This window comes from Enoplosus armatus, chromosome 22 (genome assembly GCF_043641665.1).
Source record: "Enoplosus armatus isolate fEnoArm2 chromosome 22, fEnoArm2.hap1, whole genome shotgun sequence".
NCBI lineage: Eukaryota > Metazoa > Chordata > Actinopteri > Centrarchiformes > Enoplosidae > Enoplosus > Enoplosus armatus.
The window spans coordinates 17084689-17108650 of record NC_092201.1 but is presented as its reverse complement, the minus strand read 5'-3'; the positions used below and the strand labels follow the sequence as shown (position 1 = coordinate 17108650).

General features: G+C 44.0%; 1 protein-coding gene across 1 annotated transcript in view; it reads right to left on the bottom strand.

The window, feature by feature from the left end:
- Window positions 1-2888: 2888 nt before the first annotated feature.
- LOC139305193 (pleckstrin homology domain-containing family A member 5-like) overlaps window positions 2889-23962 on the bottom strand; it is a 176108-nt gene continuing 155034 nt past the window's right edge. The window contains exons 17-32 of the mRNA XM_070929141.1: window positions 21583-21663; window positions 18224-18286; window positions 18044-18124; window positions 17790-17942; window positions 16809-16910; window positions 16537-16642; window positions 16235-16281; window positions 15147-15344; window positions 14175-14310; window positions 12563-12684; window positions 10719-10910; window positions 10439-10576; window positions 9949-10038; window positions 7700-7845; window positions 6977-7143; window positions 2889-3265 (exon numbers count right to left, since the gene is read on the bottom strand). Of these exons, the coding sequence (XP_070785242.1) occupies window positions 3231-3265; window positions 6977-7143; window positions 7700-7845; window positions 9949-10038; window positions 10439-10576; window positions 10719-10910; window positions 12563-12684; window positions 14175-14310; window positions 15147-15344; window positions 16235-16281; window positions 16537-16642; window positions 16809-16910; window positions 17790-17942; window positions 18044-18124; window positions 18224-18286; window positions 21583-21663 (1857 nt within the window). The 3' untranslated portion in view covers window positions 2889-3230. The remainder of the gene's footprint in view (window positions 3266-6976; window positions 7144-7699; window positions 7846-9948; window positions 10039-10438; window positions 10577-10718; window positions 10911-12562; window positions 12685-14174; window positions 14311-15146; window positions 15345-16234; window positions 16282-16536; window positions 16643-16808; window positions 16911-17789; window positions 17943-18043; window positions 18125-18223; window positions 18287-21582; window positions 21664-23962) is intronic.

Genomic DNA, 23962 nt, shown 5'->3' with positions numbered 1-23962 from the left:
CAAATTAGTCATGCGCAGCAGATCTCCAATCTCAATGAGGATAACGAGAACGCTTTACAATACCAGGTGAAAAACGCAAAGGCGAGATCGGACTGTTTGCTATCCGGATAACGCGTCCGGATACGGATCGCATTTTACTGCCAGGTGTAAATGGGGTGTTGGTCTTCATCAGCAGATGGGAGTTTGCTCAGTTGTCATGGAGATGGCGATGGAGCTCACCCGCAGCGCTACGCCTGTTCACTCTTGACTTATAGAAATAGTTTACGAAACAATCCCAAATTCAAGGTCCACTTAACGAACTCTTTTACGGAGCCTTTTGATTGGAGTCAAGTCAATTCATTGGTTAGTCATTGCCGGGAAATGAATATGCGACTATTCTGGTCATTGATTCATCGTTTCAGCCATGTTCCATCACATTCGTCATCGTAACCGTGTTGTTGGCCTTTCGGTCAGTGTAATGGAAGGTGCAGGTGCAGTGGTGGCACTTACATGACCTCAGTCCTGTATCCTCTGTTTGGATATACAAATACCTCATTCTTTTTTCTTTTTCTGGTAAATGGGACCTTTTCATATTCATGTTAATCACGGCCCGTACCGTGTAGCCTGTATTTTGGATTTGATCCTCAGTACGTGCTGACTTAGTGTCGGATGTTTAGTCCATGGGTTCCCAAACTGGGGGTATGGGCCTTCCAAGGGACCTCAAAATAAATCTGAGCAGTCACCAAATGGTAAGAGGTTCTAGAAAGGAAGAAAAAAAAAAAAAAATCAGTTACAGGAAATGAAGATGATATTTTTGGACTTTTCTCTCTTTTTTTCTTTTGTAAAATATTGGATACCTTCATCTCTTCAGGTATTTAAAAAAAACAAAAAAGAAAATCCCTCTTTGGTGGAACACAGCTCGGGTCCATAACCTGTGATGTGGGGTCACTTGCATTCAGTTTTTTCCAAGCATGTCAGATACACAAAAAGAAAGATCAGAGAACTAGCATGTTTTAAGAACATCAACATTTATTTCACATGATATAAAACAGATGGGGTATGAACCTTTTGCATATTAACCCTAATAATATTAATAATAACCTCTTATAGTTATAATATTCGCTCTTCTTTTTTTCAGTGTGTACATAAATTACGCTATCTTGTTTTATTTCTATTTTTTTTTGTTTTAGTTTTTTTTTACAGTTTATACATCTCTTTTAATTCTCTTTAATGTCCTGGAGCTCCAAAGTCCTTACTTATTGCTTCGTACAATGTGCTATTCCTCCAATTCTTCACCACCTACGACGGATTCAAACGCAAGAAAAAATGTCCAATCTGTGTCACGTCCTCGGCCTCTTTGCTTGAATATCTTCTAAGTAATGTAAACCAAAGAAACAAACAAACAAAAAACACAAAAAGAGACACAATGAAAAAGCAGACTGGAAATCCAAAAAAACCCCAAAACATTCACATACTGTGTTTTGGCATCAACAGACTTCAGGAGGTTCCGACTGTTTGCTCAACATAAATAATCACAACTTCTGTTAAAATACTTAAAATAAAAGGAGAGAAAAAACAAACAGCAGCATGAAGTGGCACCTTGTTGAAGTAAAAAATCTGCTATATGTTCATATATATATACTTTTTTTATATATATTTATATATGTATATCCAATGAACGGACAATCTGTCACAGTTGCAGGTGCAAAAGATGTGAAAATAGAGCGACGAAGGAGCCTTTCTGGTCTCAAATCAACATCAAGATCAAAAAATCCCCCAAAAAAATCACAAATCAGAGCGGGTTAAAATCCAAGAGCATCGGCGGTCACTTTGGGGTTAAAGTAAAGCACTGCATGTGTGTTGAGTTTTGGTGCTTAGCCCGTCTGCGGCGAGACTTCTCAAGTGCTCCTATATACAGCTGCGCGCTCGCCTGCAGCCACTCAGCAACAGCTAATATCTCCTCCTCCTCCAGATCAGTAGAATACTCTAATAATTATAATGTTAAGATGACTTTAATACTTAGTCAGGTATCAAAAAAGTTCTGTATATTGATGTATGTGCATGTATTAGGCAACGCATAATCTATGGAGCTATGTCACCCCCCCCCCCCCAAAACAAGTTAAGATTGTGAAATGGTTTAAATCTATATATTTATAGCTCTGAAAGTACGGCCAATTAACAACAGCAACAAAAAAAAAAAAAAAAAAAGAAAGATAAGAGGAAGATTGACACCATGTTGTCTCCATTCGTCCAATTCAACACGCAGATGGGAGGGGCAGTGGGACAGAAGACCATAAAACACCTTCAGACATCTACCAGGTGGCATGTCGTACCAGACCGGTTCGTTTGAAGCACGCTGAACCCTTGAGGACGAGACCCAGAAATGGAGCGTCTTGTTCCGGACCCGCATGTGGCTGCTACGTGGTGAGGCCTTGGGTGAGGTGGGGGTGGGGTGGTACTTACGCAAACGTATCTCCTTTAAGTTCGGACCTGGGTTGCGGGGGGCTTTAAAAGGTTCGTGCTGGGCCGCCACCGGGAGTTCATTTGTGTTATTGTGAGGGTGCTCCTGCCAAACAGCAGCTGAGTGTGTTTTTTTTTTTTTTTTTTTAAATAAGTTCAGCTGCGACAGACATAGCACCGGCCAGGTACAACACACACACACACACACACCTCCTTATTAAACTATCAAACTGTTTTCAACAGTTTCGTGACTGGAGGGATCATATAGCTCAAGTAGCTTCAGAAATCAGCTGACACTCATTTAGAACCCAGAAAAAGGGGCCTGTTGTAATTTTAACATCAACACTGATTCATCTTATGTGAACTCTTCAGACTCCAAAACAACCTTTCGGGGCAACGTTTCAGCTGAAACAGACCATCGTGTGTAACTTTTTTTTTTAGGACTAAACCATTTCACAATCTTATTTTCATGCAGACATGTTTTGGGACAAATATGGCTCCACGGACATGACGTTTTGCTCAGGGAGATGTGGGCAGATCTTACAGGAGCTAAAGATACAGTCCATCTGCCTCTCTCTCTCTCTCTCTCTCTCTCTGTCTGTCTGGATGTGACGGCGGCCCCAGCCTGTTAACAGGGCTGTCCTCCTCCCAGTCTCGGGCGTCCTTGTGGGCACCTAACAGTAGTATCAAAGTAGTTCTGTTGTAAACGCAGGAAGCCATGGAGCATGCTCGGTGCTGGCTACATTTGGGCTTTTAAGGGACGCCGGTGGGCACGTCGGGTCCGGCGTCGCTCACGTGTCGCTGCTCACCAAGGTGAACGTCTGTGCTGCAGGGAGGAGAAGAAGAAGAGAGGGAGAATGGGAATGAGAGGGAGCCCACAGTGACGAGGACAAATCACACTGGTGAGGTTATTTTTCACTTTTACCCAGCTGTGGAAGCTTATGAGCAAAGCACTATTACCCGAGCACAAACATTCAGCGCTTTCATCCTCTCACAGAGTGTTGCAGGGATGAGGTATTTTTTGTAGTAAGTTAGCATCTCTTGGTTCCCTCGACTAAAAAACCAATAGGATTTTTCCACGGGATTTTGGATTATTGCAGAAAATAAGCTCTGTGGCAAAACAAAAGTTTATGATACTCACACGTTTTGTTCGCCGAGATAATCTTCACTAATGAACACACACAACACTTTTATGGTTTTTGAAGCGTAAATGGAATCACCAGAAGTAAAAAGCTAACGTTAGGCTATAAACAAGCTACACCACGGTTGCATGACTTCAGCATCACCACCGCTGAGCTTCACTTTGAAGAGACTATAGATAGATATAGATATATATAGACAGATAGAAACAGAGTATAAACACAAGGAGGCTGTAAAGGCGGCACTAGTGAGTAGATGACTCTCCGTGTTTGGTGTGAAGACATTTAATGTCTGCGACAACCCCTGTAGCCTCATTTAGCCGCTCATTAGCAACCGCCTTTTTTTAAGACACGTAAAAACCTTCAACATTCAGGAGTGGGGGGTATCTACTGACGTGTTTAATGTCGTAGAACAAAACGTTAAAATCTCTTAAGCTTGTGTTTATTATCTAACCAAAAACCTGTTGACTTCCAGACGAGGGAACCGGAAGTGTACAAACTAGCGCTAACTCACTCGTTTCCAGGTTTTCGGACTCATTCATGCAGCGCTCTGTACCTCCCGCTATGTTGGGGTTTGGTCTGCATAAATGAAAACAAGGGACTACTTGTGGTTGTCAGACCATTGCTATTAATCTGGACGTTATTCGACTGCCGGACTACGTTGAAGGTACAGAGACATCATGTCTTTAAGCAGCGGTGGAAGACGTCCTCGGATCATTTGCTTAAGTAAAAATAGCATTACAACAGTGTAAAAGTCCTGGATTATTGTTACTGACGCAATACTGTGTGAACAGCATTTAAATGTTGTAGCTGGGGAAGGTGGCTAATATTAACTACTTGTTAAACCGTTTAATCTCTAGCAATGCATCGAAACTTATAAACGAACCACTTATTTTGTGTCAAACCAAAGTTCACAATGTCTCTAAAGTTGCCAAAGAAATGTAGAGCAGAAAAAAAAAGTACAACATTTGTACAATATAATTACATACAATATAAGTACAAATACCTTTAAAATTGTACGAAAACACAGTAGTAGTCTTTTCACACTTCGTATTGTTATGCATTTCAATAAACTCTGTGAGGAAGATGACTTTTTTTAAGGGTTATTTCAGAAGTTTATGTCTTTATTTATTTATTATAAAGCCAGGCTGCTTGGACTATTAAAATGTACGCGTGACAGTGAAATTAAAAGAAAATCATGATACGGACATAGAATTGTCTTCCTAAAAATACAACGAAACATCGTCTGATACGTTGCAATATCCACAGGAAACTGTTTTACACAACTTCCTGCAAGTTCACTATTTAGGTTAAATGTAGTTAATTGTTCGGTGCTCTTATTGTTGTTTATGCAATGAATATAATGAAATATACATGAAGATATTTCCCCCCCCTTTTTTCTAATTGAATGTGGTATTCCCCTGATGGTAACACAGGGGTCCCCTTAAGAAAAAAGGTTGGGAACCACTGTTCTTGACCAATGAGAAAGCTGACGGGGCCCACCGGAAAATGTCCTGATGCTCTGAGATGGTGGTCTAAACAGGATGCCACTAAAATTCAAATTCAATGCAAATCCACTGAGCCTTGCTGTGCTCTCAACAGCCTGCCAAAAGTGTGTCTCACCATTACGTTCACAATTCTGCCTCGTCTCATTCTCAAAACCTTGAGACGTATCTGAACGTATCTGCGCTCTTTTGCAAATCTAAGCCAAACTCGACTTTGATCATTCATTCACGTCTTCTTGCAGAACTGAAATCAAAGGCTAAAAACAATAATCACTGAATGTCTGCCTTGTCGTTCCTCGTGCAAACGGTGCAGTTCCTTCATTTATCCACTGGAGTGTGCTGTCCGTTTGCTCTATGAGGACAACAGGGACCGGCAACACACTGTACAGCCTGGTGTAGGGCTGATCTGAGGTCAGGCGGAAGGTAGAAGGTAGTCTGTGGTCATCATGTCGCGTCGTGTCGTCATTGTTTGTAGCTTCATGTTATTATGTGTGTGAATGAAAGACTTCAGCAGTGTCATAATGATGTTTTTCAGTCATAGGCGCACACTATCTTGTTTTTAATTATGTATTATCTTCGTTTTCCAGTCTTGACCAAGCGTCTCTTATTCTAAAAGTGGAAGCAACTGCTCACAAATATTCCACAAACGACTTTCTTTTAAATGAATTCGATTTGCATTAAGTATTGTGGGAACACTGACGTTACGCAAATGTCCTTTTAAATGCGAAAAGATCTCGGTAAGACAGTGAGTCTGGGCTTAACTCACACAGCCAAGACAAATGCAAAGAGTCCAAACGTCCCGGAAGGTTCTACTGACAAGTCTGATTTGTCTCAAGAGTTCAGTGAATAGTTTTGGGATTCACTTTCCACTTGAGAGTGCTCAGTGCCGAGCTGGAGTCACGGCTTAGTTAGCCTAGCTTAGCATAAAGCCTGGAAACAGAGAATCCAAACATACACCTACCAACACCTCTAAAGGCTGGATTCCAATTCATTCATTTAACTCTTCAAATTATTCTTCACTTAGAAGCGGTAGTGTGTCCACTGAGTCAGAGAGATCATTCTGGAGAGGAAATCCCTGAAAATCCATGGAGATAGTTGTTTTTCTTTTTTTAATTTATGTATTTTCTTCTTTTTCTTTTTCTAGGCCTAAAATAGTCTAAACATGTTGGTATCAATCCACAGACTGTATATAAAGATGGCCGACGCGTCTCCACTTCCTTCCCCCCCTGTACAAAGGTGAAGCCAAACTCTCCCCGGAATACGGCGGCTGTTGTCTTGCGCTGGTGACGTCATTTGGAGTCCGTCAGTCTGCGTCAGTGGTGCAAGCACACTGCAGCCAATCACAGCTGTCAATCGTGACGTCTCACCCCGTTTTTATAGCATCAAATAACAAATTAACACTTGAACAAAGATCAGCGTGATAAGAACGACCTGAAATGACAGAAACCATCTTTGGGGAAAAATGTATTTGACGTGTACTTTGATTTTTTTTTTGTTTGTTTTTTTAGTGTCCCGTCATGAAGGTGGGCGGGGCTTATGACCTTATGACCTTACACTGCAGCCAGTCACCAGAGGGGGGCGATGGAGACGTTTTGGCTTCACATTTGGGGGAGCTGTCACGTCGTCTATCTTTATATACAGTCAATAGTATCAACCATATCCAGACCGATAGAGTATGTGCAGTGCTGCAGCCTGGATTTTAGAGGTTTGGAGTCCTCCGCAGAAGCCAACCAACGTGAAGTGTTGACTAGCTACAAACCGAACTGTAAAAAATTATTAATTTAACTGTCCAATCGTATTATCTGTAAAGAAATGTTGTCTCAAAAATATCTGCATCAGCCTTAGTTTAGCGGGTCACGTTGTGCGGCGGCGATGGGGGCAGTCGTCACTTACAAGCCAACATGTTGTTGTTGTTGTTGTGTTTCTTGTCGTCCGCCGTGAGCCGGTCGGACGAGTCCACGCTGTTCTCCAGCCCCTCCTCTCCGCTGGTTCGCCGCGGCACGTCCGGCTCCTCCTCCCGCGGCTCCGGGCTCGGCGTCTCGGGCTCGGGAGTCTGGAAGCTGCAATTCGGCGGAAGCGGAAGGGGTCACACTCTTGACTGGTGCAAAAACAAAAAACCCGGAATCCTGGGGATCCCTTTTCCCTTGTTTCACACACTTAATTTCACTCATGAACACTAGTTTCGGGCTCTCGAGACTAAGATTGGTCTCGGTAATTGATTTCACCGCTTCTATTTTGAAAATCAGCGTTCCATTAGGGGCACATTCAGGCTAAAAGCTGGACTAATCAATATTTTTCATACTGACACCGGATCAAATGACTATGTGTAATGTCAACGGGTGGGTTTGCATTGACAAATCCACAGAGAGTTTTCACCAACTCTGCAGTTCCCTTTAGCTTTAGTTTCTCACTTCGTGCAAATTGAAATGTGGCTTGGAGCGTGTTTTGTTTGCCTTGACTGACAGGTGTCTCTGCCTATCACAGTCTTTTGGGCTGTTTTTCGGTTGCCATCACTCATAGTTGGGGGGGGGGGGGACATAAAAGTTTTGGGACCTTAAATGGAGTCACGAGCCAGAGAAAGTTGAAGGGAGCACACACACACACACACACACACACCTGTTTTCAGTGGTGGTGTTTGTCGGCGAGCTCGTCAGATCTTGCTCTCGGCTTTCGTCGTCCTCGAAAGGCTGGAGGTTTACGATCTCCACGCGCCGCGGCTCCGTAGCCAGGTCCAGAATCACCACCCTCTGGCTTTCACACAGCTGAAACACACACACACAGAGAATTGGTTTAGTTCCGTCTCGTCCCCTTAATTTTATACTTGAAATAAAGAAAGAAATACCGATCATTACAGAGAAATGCAAACAGTGAAATATGGAAGTGTATTTGATGTGGATGACTACATGAAGGGAGAACTGAACCATGGGAAAATAAATACCTGAGTCAATTCAGACAATAAATGAGGAAATTAATGACAAAACAGAAAAAAAAAAAAAAAAGACTAAATAAAGAAATGAATCAAACTATGAATGAATGAGTAAGTGGTGCTGTTTCTGCTGTGGAATGAGGGTGGTGTGCACAGTCCAAGGCGCCAACGGAGCTCCGGGGGTGGCTTCCCGCTGGTGAGCGGCCCCAGAAACCGGCTCGCAATATCCTGGCTGAATTCGGGAGATAAACCTCTTAAAGCTAACCGTGGCCTCTTCAACATTCCCCGCAAAAAAAATAAATAAAAAATCCCTCTGTTATTGTCCCAGATTACACTCGAGAGACGTCGCGGCCACAATGGCCACGATTAGCCGCTGCTTGGCAGGCGGGGGCCCGGGGGGGGGGGGGGGGGGATTTACAGACGGAGAATTGGACGGGGGAGAGCCGGGTGTGAGAATTCCTTTGACTCTCCTTCCACCTGCCGCTCCTGCAGCGGATACCGCGTGCATCTGTCCCCCCGTGTCGGTGGCCCACGACAGGGCGCCAGGTGTATATATATATATATGTGTGTGTGTTCACTACAAATGACTGATATGCCGATCATATTGTTTTCTCTCTTTGTTTTGGTGTTGCTGCGAGAACAGAAGGCAACGCGGTACGTCTGCCCCTGGATATCACCAACATGTTTAATCCCAAACCCCCCCCCCCAATGCCTCCTTCTCACAGCGAATCATCAATTCCATAATTTTAACGTTATTAGTGAGCGAATCCTACCGCCTGTTTTATAAACTCTGTCAGTACAAGCACTGAACGACAGGAGCGTTAAGGTGGGACTCTCGTCTTCATTTCCTTTTAGTATATGAAGCGTTTGCCTGGACATTCATTGATTTGTCCACATAAATATAGGGAGAGAGTGATTGTACAAGGGTTTTTTAGCTGAGAGGTAAAACACTTTTCTTTTCTTTTTTTTAACGACTGATCTGGTCTGAGAAGAATCTCCTCAACAACTCAAAAACAAATAACGGCCTCTTCTGTCGCTCTGTTGCTCTTCCGGAGCTTTCTATCATTTTTTTCCCTCATCTGCATCGAGGGTCTAGGGGGCAGACGGTGTTGTATGCTGCCCTGAGGCAAATTTGTGATTTGTGATATAGGGCTATATGAATAAAACTGACTTGGCTTAAGCGATGAAGATTGAGATAATTATAAGTGGTCTTAGAGGGTGGTAACATTACCACCTCGCGCTGCTGCAGTTACTAAGTTCATCTGATAACTTGTGTTGTATTGAAAGTGACACAAAGAAATTCAGGTCCAACTTGCTGAGGTTGCTGTCGCGACTGAGATCTCAAAAGTATCAAAACACTCAGCCCCATATTCAGACGCTGCGCCTTTTAAACGAGCTGTCAGGACTTCCTGTAAGGTTGTGATGTCACAACTGTACAGTCGCCGCCCTCAGCCACGCCCCCCAGCAGGTTATCTGCTCCAATCACAATACGCTATGAAGTACACCCGCTCAGTCTGTCTTAAGTTATTCAAGTGTTTGGAGGTTGTTCAGTTTGTCTCAAACGGCTTGTTTCAGACAGAGGGGGGGACTGAGGGGCTGCAGAAAGGGCCAGGGGAAGATACATGAGGACTTTTTTCAACTGTGAATCATGCAAAGCTGCTCTAGTGGAGTTCCAGAATAGAATTATAGAGCTGGAATTTAGCTTGACATGGGGCCTTTAAAAGTGGCTCTTATTCAGACGTGAGACCGGTGCTGAATTGCCATCAGAGTAACGTAAAAGGGTGCATGTCTGAAAGGGGCTTTTGTTTTGACCCAATCCCGCATACACCCTCTTCACTGCTACCAGAATTAAAAACCCGCAGAAGAGGTATTGAGATGGACTGACACGTTGTCGGTTTTGGTCTTTTCGCGTGGATTCGGGACTTTTCCCCCACAGTACCTCGTTGTCGACACTCTGCAGGGTCACGTCCCCGTCCTGCTGCGCTTCCTCGCGATTGTCGCGTTTCTCCTCCTCCGCTCTCTGCGCCGTCTGGAGGTGGAGAGAGAATCATTGTCAGGAGCTGTGTTTGTACAGTCGTCATCAGAACGGGTATGCCATGCGCTGCACTGCATATATAAAGGTCATATAACGAACCCTTTATTCAATCAGTCGAAAAAAACGACAGGATTGAAATCAGTGAATGAAAAGTATTACTTTGTACATATATAGATGTACATAATTTGATAATGTAATCATACTACATAAGACTACTGCATTGATTTGGATTTTATTTATACAGTTTTAGTATTTTGCTTAAAATCTGTATTTGTTTTGGATGAAAATGTGTAATGTATAACGTTCTTACAGTTGGAACTGGTTGTTAGGACAGAGTAATACGACTAGGATATATATTTGTATATATACATATATATAAAAATATCCCATGAACCTGAGGTGCAGGTTCTGCGTGAGTCCCAGCAGCCTCAGCGGCCGTCCTGCTCTGCTCCATGTGAGCCACCTTCAGCTGCTGCAGAGCCGCCTCCAGCTCCACGGGGTCTGCACAGGCCCCCTCAGCCTGGACCCGACTCTGCACAAACACCACACACACACACACACAGTTGCACATACACACTTCATTGACGGCTTGAAAATGTTTGACAGTTTTCAAGGTGTGTTTGTGTGTGTGTGTGTGTGTGTGTGTGTGTGTGTGGGGGGGGTTGTGACATCACCTGCAGGATAACAAAAGGGTTGTCTTTGCTGAAGGACGGCGAGCGCGACGGGGTTTCTCTCTTCTTCTCCCGCAGCGACGAAGCCTGCTGGTTTCTCCTCATCCTCTCCAGCTGCTCCTCCACACTCATCCTCGTTCTGCCCCCCTCTCGATCCCCAAACCACGTCTGATCCACGGCACTCCTGGGACGGTCCTGTGCCGAGACAAGACTCAGTGTTATGTTTTTAATATATATATATATTCATTTATTTTGCATTCAACTCTGAGTGTATGTTCTTTTTTGCTTCATCGCTGTTGTGGGCATTTGCCTTTAATTGGTAGCACAGAAGAGAGAGACAGGAAAGGTGGGAGATAGAGAGGGGACAACATAAGAAATGATTCCTGACCGCCTGACCTTTCCTCGGCGTGGCGAAATTGTCAGTAAATATGGGATTTCGACTTGAGCCTTGTTTGTACTGCCTCACATCGGTGGTATGGCGGTGCAGTGTAGGTGTAGTGTGGGCATAACAACCACGAGGGATAGTTACATCAGATCCTGTGTTCAGGTGGATGTGCCACGGCTTCACCTGCGGCTACCGTGCACCTTGATGCAGCAGAACGAGGCCAGTAGAGATCTCATCACTGCGCATTACTGTAATTCTCAAATAAAAGCTGGTAAAGTCATCTACTCACTAGTCCTCCTTGTGTTTATACTCTATATCTATCTATATTCTCTTAAAAGTGAAGCTCAGTGGTGGTGATGTTGGAAGTTTATAGGCTAACATTAGCTTTTTACTTCTGGCGATTCCGTTTACGCTTCAAAAATCATAAAAGTGCTGTTCATTCAAGTGTCATAAACTTTTTTTGTTTTGCCACAGAGCTTATTTTCTGCAATAATCCAAAATCCCACGGAGAAATCCCATTGGCTTTTAGGCGAGGGAACCAGGGAGCGACGCTAACTTCCCGGGTTGGCCCACAAAAAAAACACGTCATCCCTGCGACAACTCTATTGTAGGGGAGGTGGAGGTGGAATTCAACATACGGCACTAAAATCATCAGTACAAGGACACTTTTTTTTATAGTAGGAATGCTACATTTTGTTAACGTAGACATTCAAGTTTCAACACCAACGAAATGTGTTTTAAATGAATCGAAAGTCATACAGCCTGTTGGCCTTTACAGAATATAAAAGTGTACTCCTCATGTAAGGAGGGCCCTGGATCTCTGTAGTCGATGTAAATGAGGAGACGATCTGCTAAACGTGTCTCCTGACTGCTGACATGTTTTGCACATTTATTCAGACTTTTCAGGCTCACGGCAGGAGCAGCGCAAGGCAAGATTAACTGGAGCGGGGGGGAAAACCTCTACCGCAAACACAACTGCGATCAAAAAAGTGGCAGATTAAAGAGTACAAAGACATCTTTTTGTATCTTGCACTGAGAAAAAAACAAAAAAAAATGAAAACAAAGACAGTTTGAATGTTTGAACGCTAAATCAACCCAGAGCTTTCAGCCCTGAGATGTGAGGGGGAGAAAAAAACGGGAAACTCGTCTGTCAGGCAGCGTTGCAAACGCGCGATATGTGCCAAAGTGGTTCCTAGAGCAAGTGTGAACTCCAAATGAGAGTGTCAGATAAAGTGACATGTCATTGTAAACGCAGATATGTATTTCCTTCTTGGCGGGGGCAGATTAAGAAACAAAGAGCTCTGACTGAAGGAGATGCTCACCCATACAATACGTCAACAAAACAGCCATCCCTTAGGCTGCTTCTGCCACATCTGCTGAATTGGAAATCGGTTCATTTCATCTAAACATTTAATTTTTTTTTGTCTTTTTTGTCTCTGTTGATGCCGAGGGCAAAGCTCACCGATCTGGATTCAGGCTTCTTGGTCTTCCTCAGGGTGACATAGGAGGCGATGGTGGTGGACTCGGGAGGGCTCATGGGAGATTTGGTCCTGGGAGGGATGATGCCCACCGGGTAAGGGGGCGCTGTTCGGAGAGAGAGAGACGCTGTGTCACTCGCACATTAGCGCGCACTGCACTCTGGGGTAATTGCTCATGTTGAGGTAGAGATTTAACAGCGCTCCGTTTCACAAAAGATACAAACACATGTTCAAAGAACACTAACAAGAAACACGGGGCATTCAGGGACATCACTGCACTGCGATTACTGTCTTTCACAAATACAATAAGAAACAATACATGCATATATACGATAAAGAAATGTGAGGACATCCCAAATGTTGCATGTGTTTCCACTGACATGTCTTTAATGTTTGTATTGTGGTTAAAGGTACTACGTGGAGTTTTGTTATTTTTTTGCCGACGATAAACGATGTAGCGGTACAAAGAAAAGGTGTATAGCTAATGGTTGCTTTCTACCACTCAAGAGCGATGCAAGGCAGGGTGCGACTGGCCAACTGGCTAACTGTGACCTACGCTAAGTTTAAGGTTAGCCAGCTAGCTGTAACTCAGCTACGCCAGCGCGGATCCGGCGTTAGTTGCTTCTTAATGTTATCTGATGACGGTAAGCTAGTTTGTATCACGGGGCCAATGGTCCAAATAAAAATACAGGAATATTACAGATAGTAATGTTATTCTAAACATGATTGTATTTGAACATCAGGGGCCCGGGCCCGGATCAGAGTACACTTGACCCCAAAGTCCAGTTCGTTTAGTTAGTTAACACTGTTTACCGTACCCGGGTACGGATCGGCAAACCGTAAACGGAACAAAAAACATTCAAAAGCAACTAATGTACGAAGGCCAAATTATTCATTTAATGGTTCTTTCAACATCTTTTGCGTGGAAAGTTGTACCGTGAGGGAGCTTCTTCACATCAGGGGTACACTTACTTGACCCCAAAGTCCAGGTCGTTTGATTAGTGTGAACACTGTGTACCTGTAGCCCGGATCAGCGAACCACTTCAAAAGGTGTTCTCGAGTATGGTTCGCAATCAGGTGTGAAAACTACGGTACCAAAACACGGAAGTAGACCGCTATTTAGAACGCGACGCCATAACCATTCGACTGCACCAATCGAGTCGCGTCGGTCTCATCCTCTGAACTGCGTGGCCGTGGCTGATAAAGTAGGAAGGAAGGGTCGGCCTTGGCACATTGTCTCCACAGTGGCTATAATAGTAGGCATAATGCTCACAGTACTCTTTTCTACACGGGAGCGACAACATAAACAAATGACGCAAGCGTACTCTTCCGTCTTCTTGATGCGTTATGGTGGTTTGGCGCATTCCCGCCACCAAGCACTATGGAGTGTGGACCAAGTGTACTCGGGTACGGAACGAATCAATCGTACCTAATGTGAAAACGCATTAAATCAGTCGGTCAGGATGCTGACTGCCGTTCATGTCACAGCCAGCCGGTGCCATTAATAACGAGGCCTTTCTGAAAACTCAACATAGAACCTTTAATACTCTTACTACTACAGTGAATACCAGCCTGGAGTCCTGAGTCCAGGAGTACCTTTTAGGGCTGCAGTGTCTTTACTCTCAGCAGAGGTCTCCGTCTTGTCCTTGTCCTCGCCGTTGGCCTCGTCCACTTCCTCCTTCACTGTGGTCAACTCAGGCTCGCTCTTGTACAGCCGGTAGTCTGGAGCTTGCTGTGAGGGAGGGGAGAGAGATCGCATCATGGTCAGAATACGCACCGTGTAGCAGCAACATACACACACACGCAGGGTGGTTATTCAGTGGTCCTTTGTTTGCCCTACTACATCTACATGGACATGTAATGGCTCATATGAGCCTTTCTTAAAATAACTAAAGAGTGAACGTTAACACTGTTGATTTGGATCGTTCCTTATTGCTGTTGTCGAGTGAAAACCTTGTATCTGCCAAATGTCAACTTTTCAGGACCTATAACAGTGCTTCATGAGCTTTAGAGGTTGAATAAACTACAAATCAGGCCTTCATGAAAAATTAAGTTAATCATTTATTGGGAGTATATGACTCGACCACTATGATTAGGACAGCCACACCACGATCTCACTGCAAATGGCTCTTTAGCGCCCAAAAAGTGCATTGCAATAGTACAGGCTAAAAATAGGCTTTTTGAATGTACACACACAAAGTGTAAACCCACACAAATAAACATCACCCTCACAACAATGACATTTCCATGTACGGGCCAGAATGGGACACTGTGGGTGAATGACAGTGACGGCTGGATGGAGCATGGATTGCATGAGCAAAAAAGAAAAACAACGCTGAAACGAATGACATGTATCCAGACTAGCACTTGTTGAGGAATGAGTCTCTTCAGGGGATATTCCCTTTCAGCCTTTGGGATGAGGTTGAGATGTGACAATGAATGTAAATGTAAATGATTGTAAGCGCACAGACTCTTTGGCGTGCTCATGGATGGCGGTCACAAGAGGGAGGCAGCACATATGGAGGGGGGGGGGGGGGGGGGGCATGATGGTTCGCAGCGGGTTCTTACGCTGTGCGCTCCGTTCCTGGAGCCGGCTTTGCGGTCCTCGGGGCGGTGCATGTGGGGGGCCAGGCGGCCGCCGGGGTGTGGGTGGTGGGGGGGCGCGTGAAGGGGGCGCTCTGATGAGTCGTAGTACTGGGGGAGGGGCGGGCGGGGGGGCACGCTGTCGCCCTCCTTGAGAGGACTGAGTGGCAGCAGCGTCACTGCCTGTTGACAGTTAACACAGCTGGATCATATCATATAATGCTACTGGACTGTACTGCTGGTCATGAGTTGCAAGCAGGGCGCTAACTGTGTCTGCCTGCTGTTTGCTGCTGGGCAGGTAGTGTACAGTGGCTTTATCAGAGCTTTTTCACTGGAAACAGGTACCTGCTGTTTGCAGTTGCCAAAACAATGAGCTGAAAGATGCTGGAACTTAGAGCTGAGGGGGGAACTGCAGAGTTGGAGGAACTTTTATATGCCAAATTCGCAGGAATAAGCCTGAACTCATCTTGAGAGTTGGCTTCTTGTTCAAAAATCGAACTCAGAGGATCGAATAAATAAATAAGGGAGCAATGATGAATTATGAATTTGGTTGTTTCTAGGAATAAAAAGATTGCTGTTAAACAGGCAACTGCAAAGAAATCATGAATGCAGCAGCAAGGACTTTTCTAATCTCGCTAGTAGCTAGCTACTTCAAGCAGATTTCAAGATTCGGCAAGTTGATTTTTTAGCGTACTGAATTAAAGTGTAACAAGTGGCTGCCTGGCACGGAGAAAATCAACCAAAAAGTTTGAATGTGGTCTGCAATCTCCAAAATTACACAACTAGCATCGATATGTTCCTGGTGAATCCTGGGGCCTTGCGCTTCATGCTAACTCTTTAGCAAATGGATTGTTAGCTTGCCAGCTGGTGTCTCAGATGGCCTCACCTTTATGATGTTGGGAGGAATGCGCATTTACTAATACACCCCTGATGGTTATTCAAAAATCACAGACGCACTCGGCCTTCAAAAAGGACCTTAAAGACATTTCGTTGGAGCCGGAGACCAAACCGGATATTAAACAGCCGAGACTGAGAGCGGTGTAATGTGGATGTGGGCTGGGGTGCTGCCTCACCTCGTTCTTCTGTAGACTGGAGAGTGGTTTGGAATCAGGAAAACCTGCTGAACACGGGGGAATATGGAAAGAAGAGGAAAGGGACTTGACACCTGAAAAAAGCATTTGTGGTCATGTACTCAAACCAACATTCGAGCTAGGTTTTGGATCCAAAACTGGATTCCCAGAAATCTAGTTTTCATTTCTTCGCACAATATGGGGATAATTAACAAACAACCCTCATTAGTGTAAATCACATCAGATGCATATGAAATCAGTCGGAGGATGTGACTTATTTAAGTGTTATTCGAGACTCTCACTGCTGTCTGTGCTCCGCTGCGGTTTATTTTTGGCCAGAGCCTCCATCACGTCCTGAATCCTCCACAGCTCCTTCTGGATCTGGATGTGCCGCTGGCTTGGAGGCTCTGTCTGAGGACACACACACACACACACACACACACACACACACACACTGCTGTCAAAAGCTTGATCATCCCAGTATGTCTGGACCCCACAATTGGGCAAAAAATATGCAGACCTCTCAAGGGAGGAAAACAAGTGTGTGTGTGTGTGTGTGTGTGTGTGTGTGTGTTACCTGTGGGCTGCCCAGGGCCTCCAGCTGCTCCAGCAGGTTGGACTTGGCCAGAGTGACATCTGCCCCCAACCTCTCATACTCCCTCCAGGAGCGCTCCAACTCCTGAAACCAGAACACCAGCCAACAGTAGGGTCATGGGACTGTATGTGTGTGTGTGTGTGTGTGTGTGTGTGTGTGTGTGTGTGTGTGCACTTGACTTATGTGTGCATGATCTAAAATTTCTGCTTGCCAAAATGAATTCCTTCTACCTGTCTCCTTACTTCCTATGTCTCTTATGCATGGCAGGTAGGGTAGAGCGGGTTTGGGGGGGCATTCTGAGCCTTATTTCTGTCAAAATAAGGGCTCCCCTGGAGACCTAAACCCTGGTCAATCACTAGCTGAACACATCACAGGCATAAACAAATGTCCCTCAATGTCAACAAAGGCAAACTGAAAGACTGGGTCTCACTGACCCTCTCTGTCCCCGGAAAGTACCAGAAAAATAAGGGTTTTATCCTCGATTCGGACTTTCCAAAATAAAATGCCTTTTATCGTCTTAAAAAAAAAAAAAATAGAACCAGAGTTAAGAGTCCCAGGCTGATCATCTGCCTAAAACAGAAATAAATAAATAAATCTGCACGTTGTATCTTCTTTAGGATGAAATGTGCTATATGATTAAAAATGTGCTTGTTTGCTTTGAAATCAGTCACTATCACGCTGACATCATGTAGTCTGATCTTAGGCATTAGACCAATCAAAGTTTGACCTATTACTGCTGCAATTGGCAGCTGTGACAGACTCAAATCTTCCCCGAGGTTGCAAGAACCAGGTTTTTTTGTTTATAAAGGATCTGCTCTTTTTCCCCGTGTCTGTGCCTGAACACCACCTCCTGGAAGCTCCATCAGATAAGATCACCTACAGAGCTGCAGAGATAGGAGTTATTATTATTGTGTGTGTGTGTGTGTGTGTGTGTGTGGAAGTGTGTGCTGGGGGTGTGCTCACATTGTTGACTCTGGACAGCTCCCTGCAGGTGCTGAGCAGGCCATTCTGCAGCACGTCCCTCTGCTGGACCAGACTCTGCGTGGCTCCGCCGCTGGAGCCGCTCTGCTCGCTCAGCTCCTGGCTGGCAGACAGCAGGGCCGTCTCCAGAGTGTGCTGCCATGACACACACACACACACAAACACACACACACACTTGTTGTACATACAGGTCTACACAAAGGCACACGCGTTAATGTACACGCTGACAGCCGTACCTTCTCTCTGTGGAGCTGCTGCAGCTTCTCCTCCTGCATCCTCACCGCCTTGTCCTGCTCACACAGTCTGCTCAGCTTGGTCTGACACACACACACACACACACACACACACACACACACATAAAATAAACCTTCTTTGAGACTTAATATCTATTTCACTGAGGGCTGTGCTTGTCTTACGTCTATGTCGGCCTCCTCTGTGCGCTGGATGAAGGAGCCGTCTTTGTAGTCGTCTGGGCTGATCTGAAAAGGGGGGAGGCACGGTCAGAGACGGACAGCAGGGGGCGACAGTGCCACGTCTGTCCGGATGGAGCGCTGAGAGCTCCGGCCGTGAAGGTTCTCGCCTCCAGAATGCAATTATTATTATGCAATTTGGGGGAAAACAATGACCTGACGTCTAAAATGTCTTTGTCCAGTGCATGGAAGGATGCAGTCTGTCAAAGTGTGGGTTAACCAAGGAGATGGCTGATCTGAGACCTTTCTGAAAATACCAGAATTTAATTACATGTATATATATTGTGTTTTTATTAACACTAAAAGTCATTTTCTTCCCCAAATGCGTCGGGTTTCGGAGAGAAACGGCAGGAAGCACGTGGAGATGCGCTTCCTGCTGTTTATTCCAGAGGCAGGGAGTGAGAGGATGAAGGGATGAGCGCCTCGTGCGCATTCAACTAATCCGGTTTAATTTCCCCTCGAAGCTGTTCACCCAGGTGTTACCAGGGATATTGTGGATGAATATTAGAGAAATGTGTGGAGAGAAAAAAAGATGAAGGGAAGGTGTAGCCTGAGGAGGGCAGATGTACTAATAAAAGACTAAATTAAGCTACTCCACGTATTAATCAAATGCAAGAGGTGGCGACTGGGAGGACGTGTGTCGAATCATATTTTTTGTCCCCCTCCACTTTTACAGTCTTCTCTGACAAAATATAAAATAGAAAGGACATGATATGATAAATGCAGCAGTGAGCAGTGAGACTGCCCTGTGATTGGTTGAGTGTGTGGAGGCCTTAGGCAGCCAAACATGAGGTTCTGCAGACATTTAAAAAAACAAAAAAGGCTCACCCTGTGTGTGTGTGTGTGTGTGTGTGTGTGTGGGGGGGGGGGGGTCGTATATTATTCATTCTAATAAGAATCCACCAATCAAAGCGAAGGCAGAAAAAGACAGCGTTCCTGAGACAAGACTAAAATTATATTTCAGTCATGTTCTATTTTATTATTTTTTTTATTTTGGTCTGTGCTTAGAGGTGCAGATATCTCAATCTCAGCTCTCTATCGATGAGACCACATATCATTTTCAGGGTTTGTGTGTTAATAATACAGATTATAATACAATTAAGGCCACCTTTCTAACTCTTACGTTGGACTAATGGGAGTGCACAGAGACCAATTTAAAGCCACAGTAGGCAATATTATTGAATTATAATGTTGGGTTGAAATAACTAATTTGGACCATTGCATGTCAATGACAATATTTAATTGAAGGGCTCCTTTAAAAAAAGGTGTGTCTGTGAGGACCCGCCCCCTTTTGTATTTAGTCTTTCTAAAAACTGGACCAGGCCTGAATCAAACAACCAATCAGGGTAATCAGAGGGTCTGTGTTCTGATTCACACTCCAATCCAGAAGGTGGATGTGATTGGCCAATTACAAGCTCCTGATTGGTTGTTTGATTCAGGCCTAGTCCAGTTTTTTAAAAGACTAAATACAAAAGGGGGCGGGTGTTCACAGACACATTTTTTTTAAAGGAGCCCTTTTTTTAAAAAGTTTTTTTCGTTATTTCAACCGAAATCATACTTCAATAATATTGCCCACTGTAGCTTTAATTATCATGTGTTATTTGCTATCTTGATATAAATGTACCTAAATGAACAGCTTTCTGTGTTGTTGTTGTTTTTCTTATAGAAAGAAAGAAAAAAAGAAAAAAGCTTACTGATTTTTTAACGCAGCAGCGTTGTGTAATAAAACAGCTGTCTTACGTAGCATGAACAGAAACTACACTGGGGAGACTGAAGAGGCCTTCTGACATTTTTCCTCCTGAAAAAGGAAAAAAGAAGCTTGTAGATAATAGACGAGGGCGGACGGAGGCAGATTTCTTAGCAGCCTTGAGTAAAGTGATGAAATCCTGATGAATGGCACATTTTCTTTTAATAGCCAATGCATCATAGGTGGACCTGGACGATCCTGGCTCCTGACTCTCTCTACGCCGTAGCTTAAATCCATCCGATCAGACCGTCTCTGAGTGTCACTGCTGCGTTGGAGGTTTCACGGTGGAGATTTTGGTTTGAGCCCGACAGCAATGAACCTGGAGCAATACGGAGCTGCAAAGACTTCTGCTAAGCACTGAGCACAGTTGAAAGGAAATCATATTGTTCCGACTGGGGGCTGCTAAATGTTTTTCAGACGGCATGCGTCCCCAGTTTACCTCGTGTAAACGGGAGGAAGTCCAGAATCGTGGATGCACTGCCACAGAGGACTCGCAGGTCAAATGCATGCAAAAGTAGCCGCTAGCTACAGGCTATATCATGGTGGCCATGTTAGCTTTGTGTTAACTTCTATTTCTAGTGTGATCCTCTGAACCAGATGTAGGATTTTCTTATTTTTTCTCCTTTTTTGTTTTTGCTTTTATGAATAATAACAGAGAAAATGATCAGAACCGTTATAAAAACCATTTGTGAATGAGCCTCAGCGTCACAGTGTCACTCAGAAATCTAATGAGCCCGATGTGAGGTGGTTGGCACAACAACGAATGGTTCAAACAAACTAATACCAATAAGAAGAATAAAAATAAGAGAATTATTCTCCACAGAATGTCTGAAAAAAAGGGAACCCTTTAAGACAAACACATCCAAACAGCGTCCAAAGTGACACTCAACAATGAGTAGTGCTGCGTCAGGACAGGACGGCAAGGGGGGAATCCATGGCTATGTAGCAATACACCATGAGCCATGCTCGCTTCAGGTCTGACAGCATCAAACAGAAAGCGATGAAATGAGAAAACAACTTCATGTGCACTTTCAATAATACCGTGATGACGTCTGGGAATAAACGCCTTGGTTGATGAACGGACTGACTGCATCCAAAGTGGTGAGACAAGAGGTTGATGGTGAAAAGGGGGGGGACAACCACTGGGCTACCGGGGCAAAGTTCTGCTTTGAGTCTGCTCCACTTCAGTCAAGTTAAAATTAAAGAGTTCATCCAGAAACGACAGGGACATCCGTTTTGGGAAACCCCCCCCCAATCTTACTGGAGTTTATGATGTACTTTACGTACATATTTCTCTTTGAGACAGAACTCTTCAATCTAAGTGCTGAAATGAACTTGATGTTAAGCAAAAACCTCAAAACTCATTTTGGTGTTTTGAAACGTTTTAAGATTACAAACATCACACTTGACTTTTGAAAACCTTTAACAATGGTTGAACGGAATGTTCCGTGATCGTCATGAGGTTTTGACCCAACAACGGGGATATAAATATATATATATATGTATATTCACAAATGTCTCGACACTGACTCAAGCCAGAACCTGCCAAAGACCTTACTTGCTGGTAGAGTTGCGGCCTCGGTGCCGAGTTCTCGATCATAGTGTGAATCATGAAGATTAGAGGCTCACTCTCCTTCGTCTAGCCGAGCGCCAAGAAGAAAAGAGGATACAATGGTGTAATCACACAGCAGCACATGTTGCATGAAGGATCAGCCACTGCTTTACTGGCTTCCTCTCTTTAAACAGGAGAAAGCCCAGTATAAACACCACTCGGTAATGGATAGTTTTACTGTGCTGATCATACCCTAACCCTTAACGCCAAATCTTCTCTGAAACAGAAGCTCTCCATTGAAATTTCACCTTTGCGGCTGGCAGCATGTAGTGGAAGTCAAGTGCAGAGGTTTTAACGTGTGTATAAGGACCACTCCTAATTATTATTATAAAATCCAGAGCACACTTTAGCTTACACATTCTTATTGTTTAATGGATAGAATCGTAAGTATATGTTTGAGATCGATATGTCCACTTTGATTCATTTTAAAGATACATCTAAGGTGGTGGTTATGCTTATTCAACTATATTACCAGCAGACGTGATGATACTCTAAGCATTACCAACCAGGTTTCGAGCAAAGACAAGTATGCTTTATTAATACCACTTGGGTTTTACTTTTGTAGTTCTGGCCATTGGTTCTGTCTGTTATGACTATTTTATAGTACTACTGATCTCAGTGCAGCATCAGTCCGATGAGGCAAGAAACAGGTGCTGTCAGAAGATCACACCGGCTGCAAACAAATCCTCAGGGTTAGTCAAACTTGGAAGGTTGGAGGAGTTATTACCTAAACCGTCCATCACAGATTACAGACCTACTTCTGTTTCAACTCTGACCTCCTGCACTTACTGTGGTGGTACACACACGTGTTTTTTTCCTGTGAAATGAGTGATTATTACTGACATTTGAGGTGCACTAACTTTTGGTTTCACCCGCAAATGAAGTGCTAAAATAATCTGGCCAAAAAATAGTTTCTCGTCAGACCTATTCTTAGTGATTTCACCAAACGTATAGTGTCATCATAACAGATGGCAGCGCTACAAAAAACAAGACCCAAGTCTTTGTCTCAAAGTCTTTGCAAGGTGACTGTCCAAACACACAGACACGAGTTTAAATGACAGGAAGCTGGGACAATATTTACTTAAGAAAAGGGTTGAATGGCGATAGCAGAGGAACAGCTCCTCGGATGGACTTCAATTAGCATCCAAACTGCTAGCCCCTCCCTCCTACACGGCCTGTCCGAGGCTGCTCGCTACCTGAAGCTCATGACCTTTTCAGAGCCGAGCCGTCGTATTCAATAATGCAGGGACTGTGGGAAGGCGGGTTCTGACCTACGGGCCAAAATTGAACAACACATTTAGATGCCTGCCATGATCAGGCTATGCCTCCGTGAACTGTCGACAGGTTCTGTTTTTCTTGCAATTAGCCGGCAGCCGGAGCGCGCTGCAATGCAATGTTAGTGAGATTCCAAGCGGTAACATCCATATTAGCTGTTCTTGTATTGAGACTACGAGGCTGACATTTGCATACAATCAGAGAGGTTGAGTGTTGCTGCACTTGGGTACATACAAATAAGGCTGTGAGTGATGTTTAATGCGGCTCCAAGGCAGTGTATTAATAGAAAAGGTTGTGATGGCTTTGTGTACGGTAACAGCATTTACTGTGTTAGCTAACCGGCAAGGAGACAGCCAGTGTTTATGCATGTTGTAGCTAACCGGCTATGGTTGTGATTACTGGTGAATATCCCGAACGCACCCAAAGTGTTTTATATTGATGCCTTATCTTCCAGACAGCCAGTGGTTTCATCTCATCTCAGTAAGCTATGAAAATCAACATTTGATCCACATTTCAATGTGTAACATTTGTCATGGGCTTCGTGGTTCTTGTTTTTACTTGTTTTTTTAGCTATTGTTAGTTTTTTATTTGCAAAAACTCTTTTTCATCTATACATACTATACTTACCTACATTTGTGAGAAATGTAGTTTTCACACTGTTCAGTCACTACAGTCCGGTGCAAGTTGCATATAAGATTTCTTTAAAGAGGACCTATTATGCTTTTCCTTATTTTCTGTCACATATATATGTATATAACGTTACAATGTTGGATATTCATACTAAAGTATGAAGTACCTTGCTCTGTAACGTTAGGTTTACAGTTTGCCTTTGGACTTCCGGAACTTGGCCGGCCAATCAGAAGAAAATGGGCTTTAAGGGGGCAAGGGGCCTTAAAGAGACAGGGGAACTGAGGGGGCTACATGAAAGGCCAGTAGAAGATAAATCAGAACTTTTTTTGAACTGTGAATCAGGCAAAGCTGCTCCAGTGGAATCACAAAATGAAAATGTAGAGCTAGAAATGAGCAGAATAGGTCCCCTTTAAAAACTCTA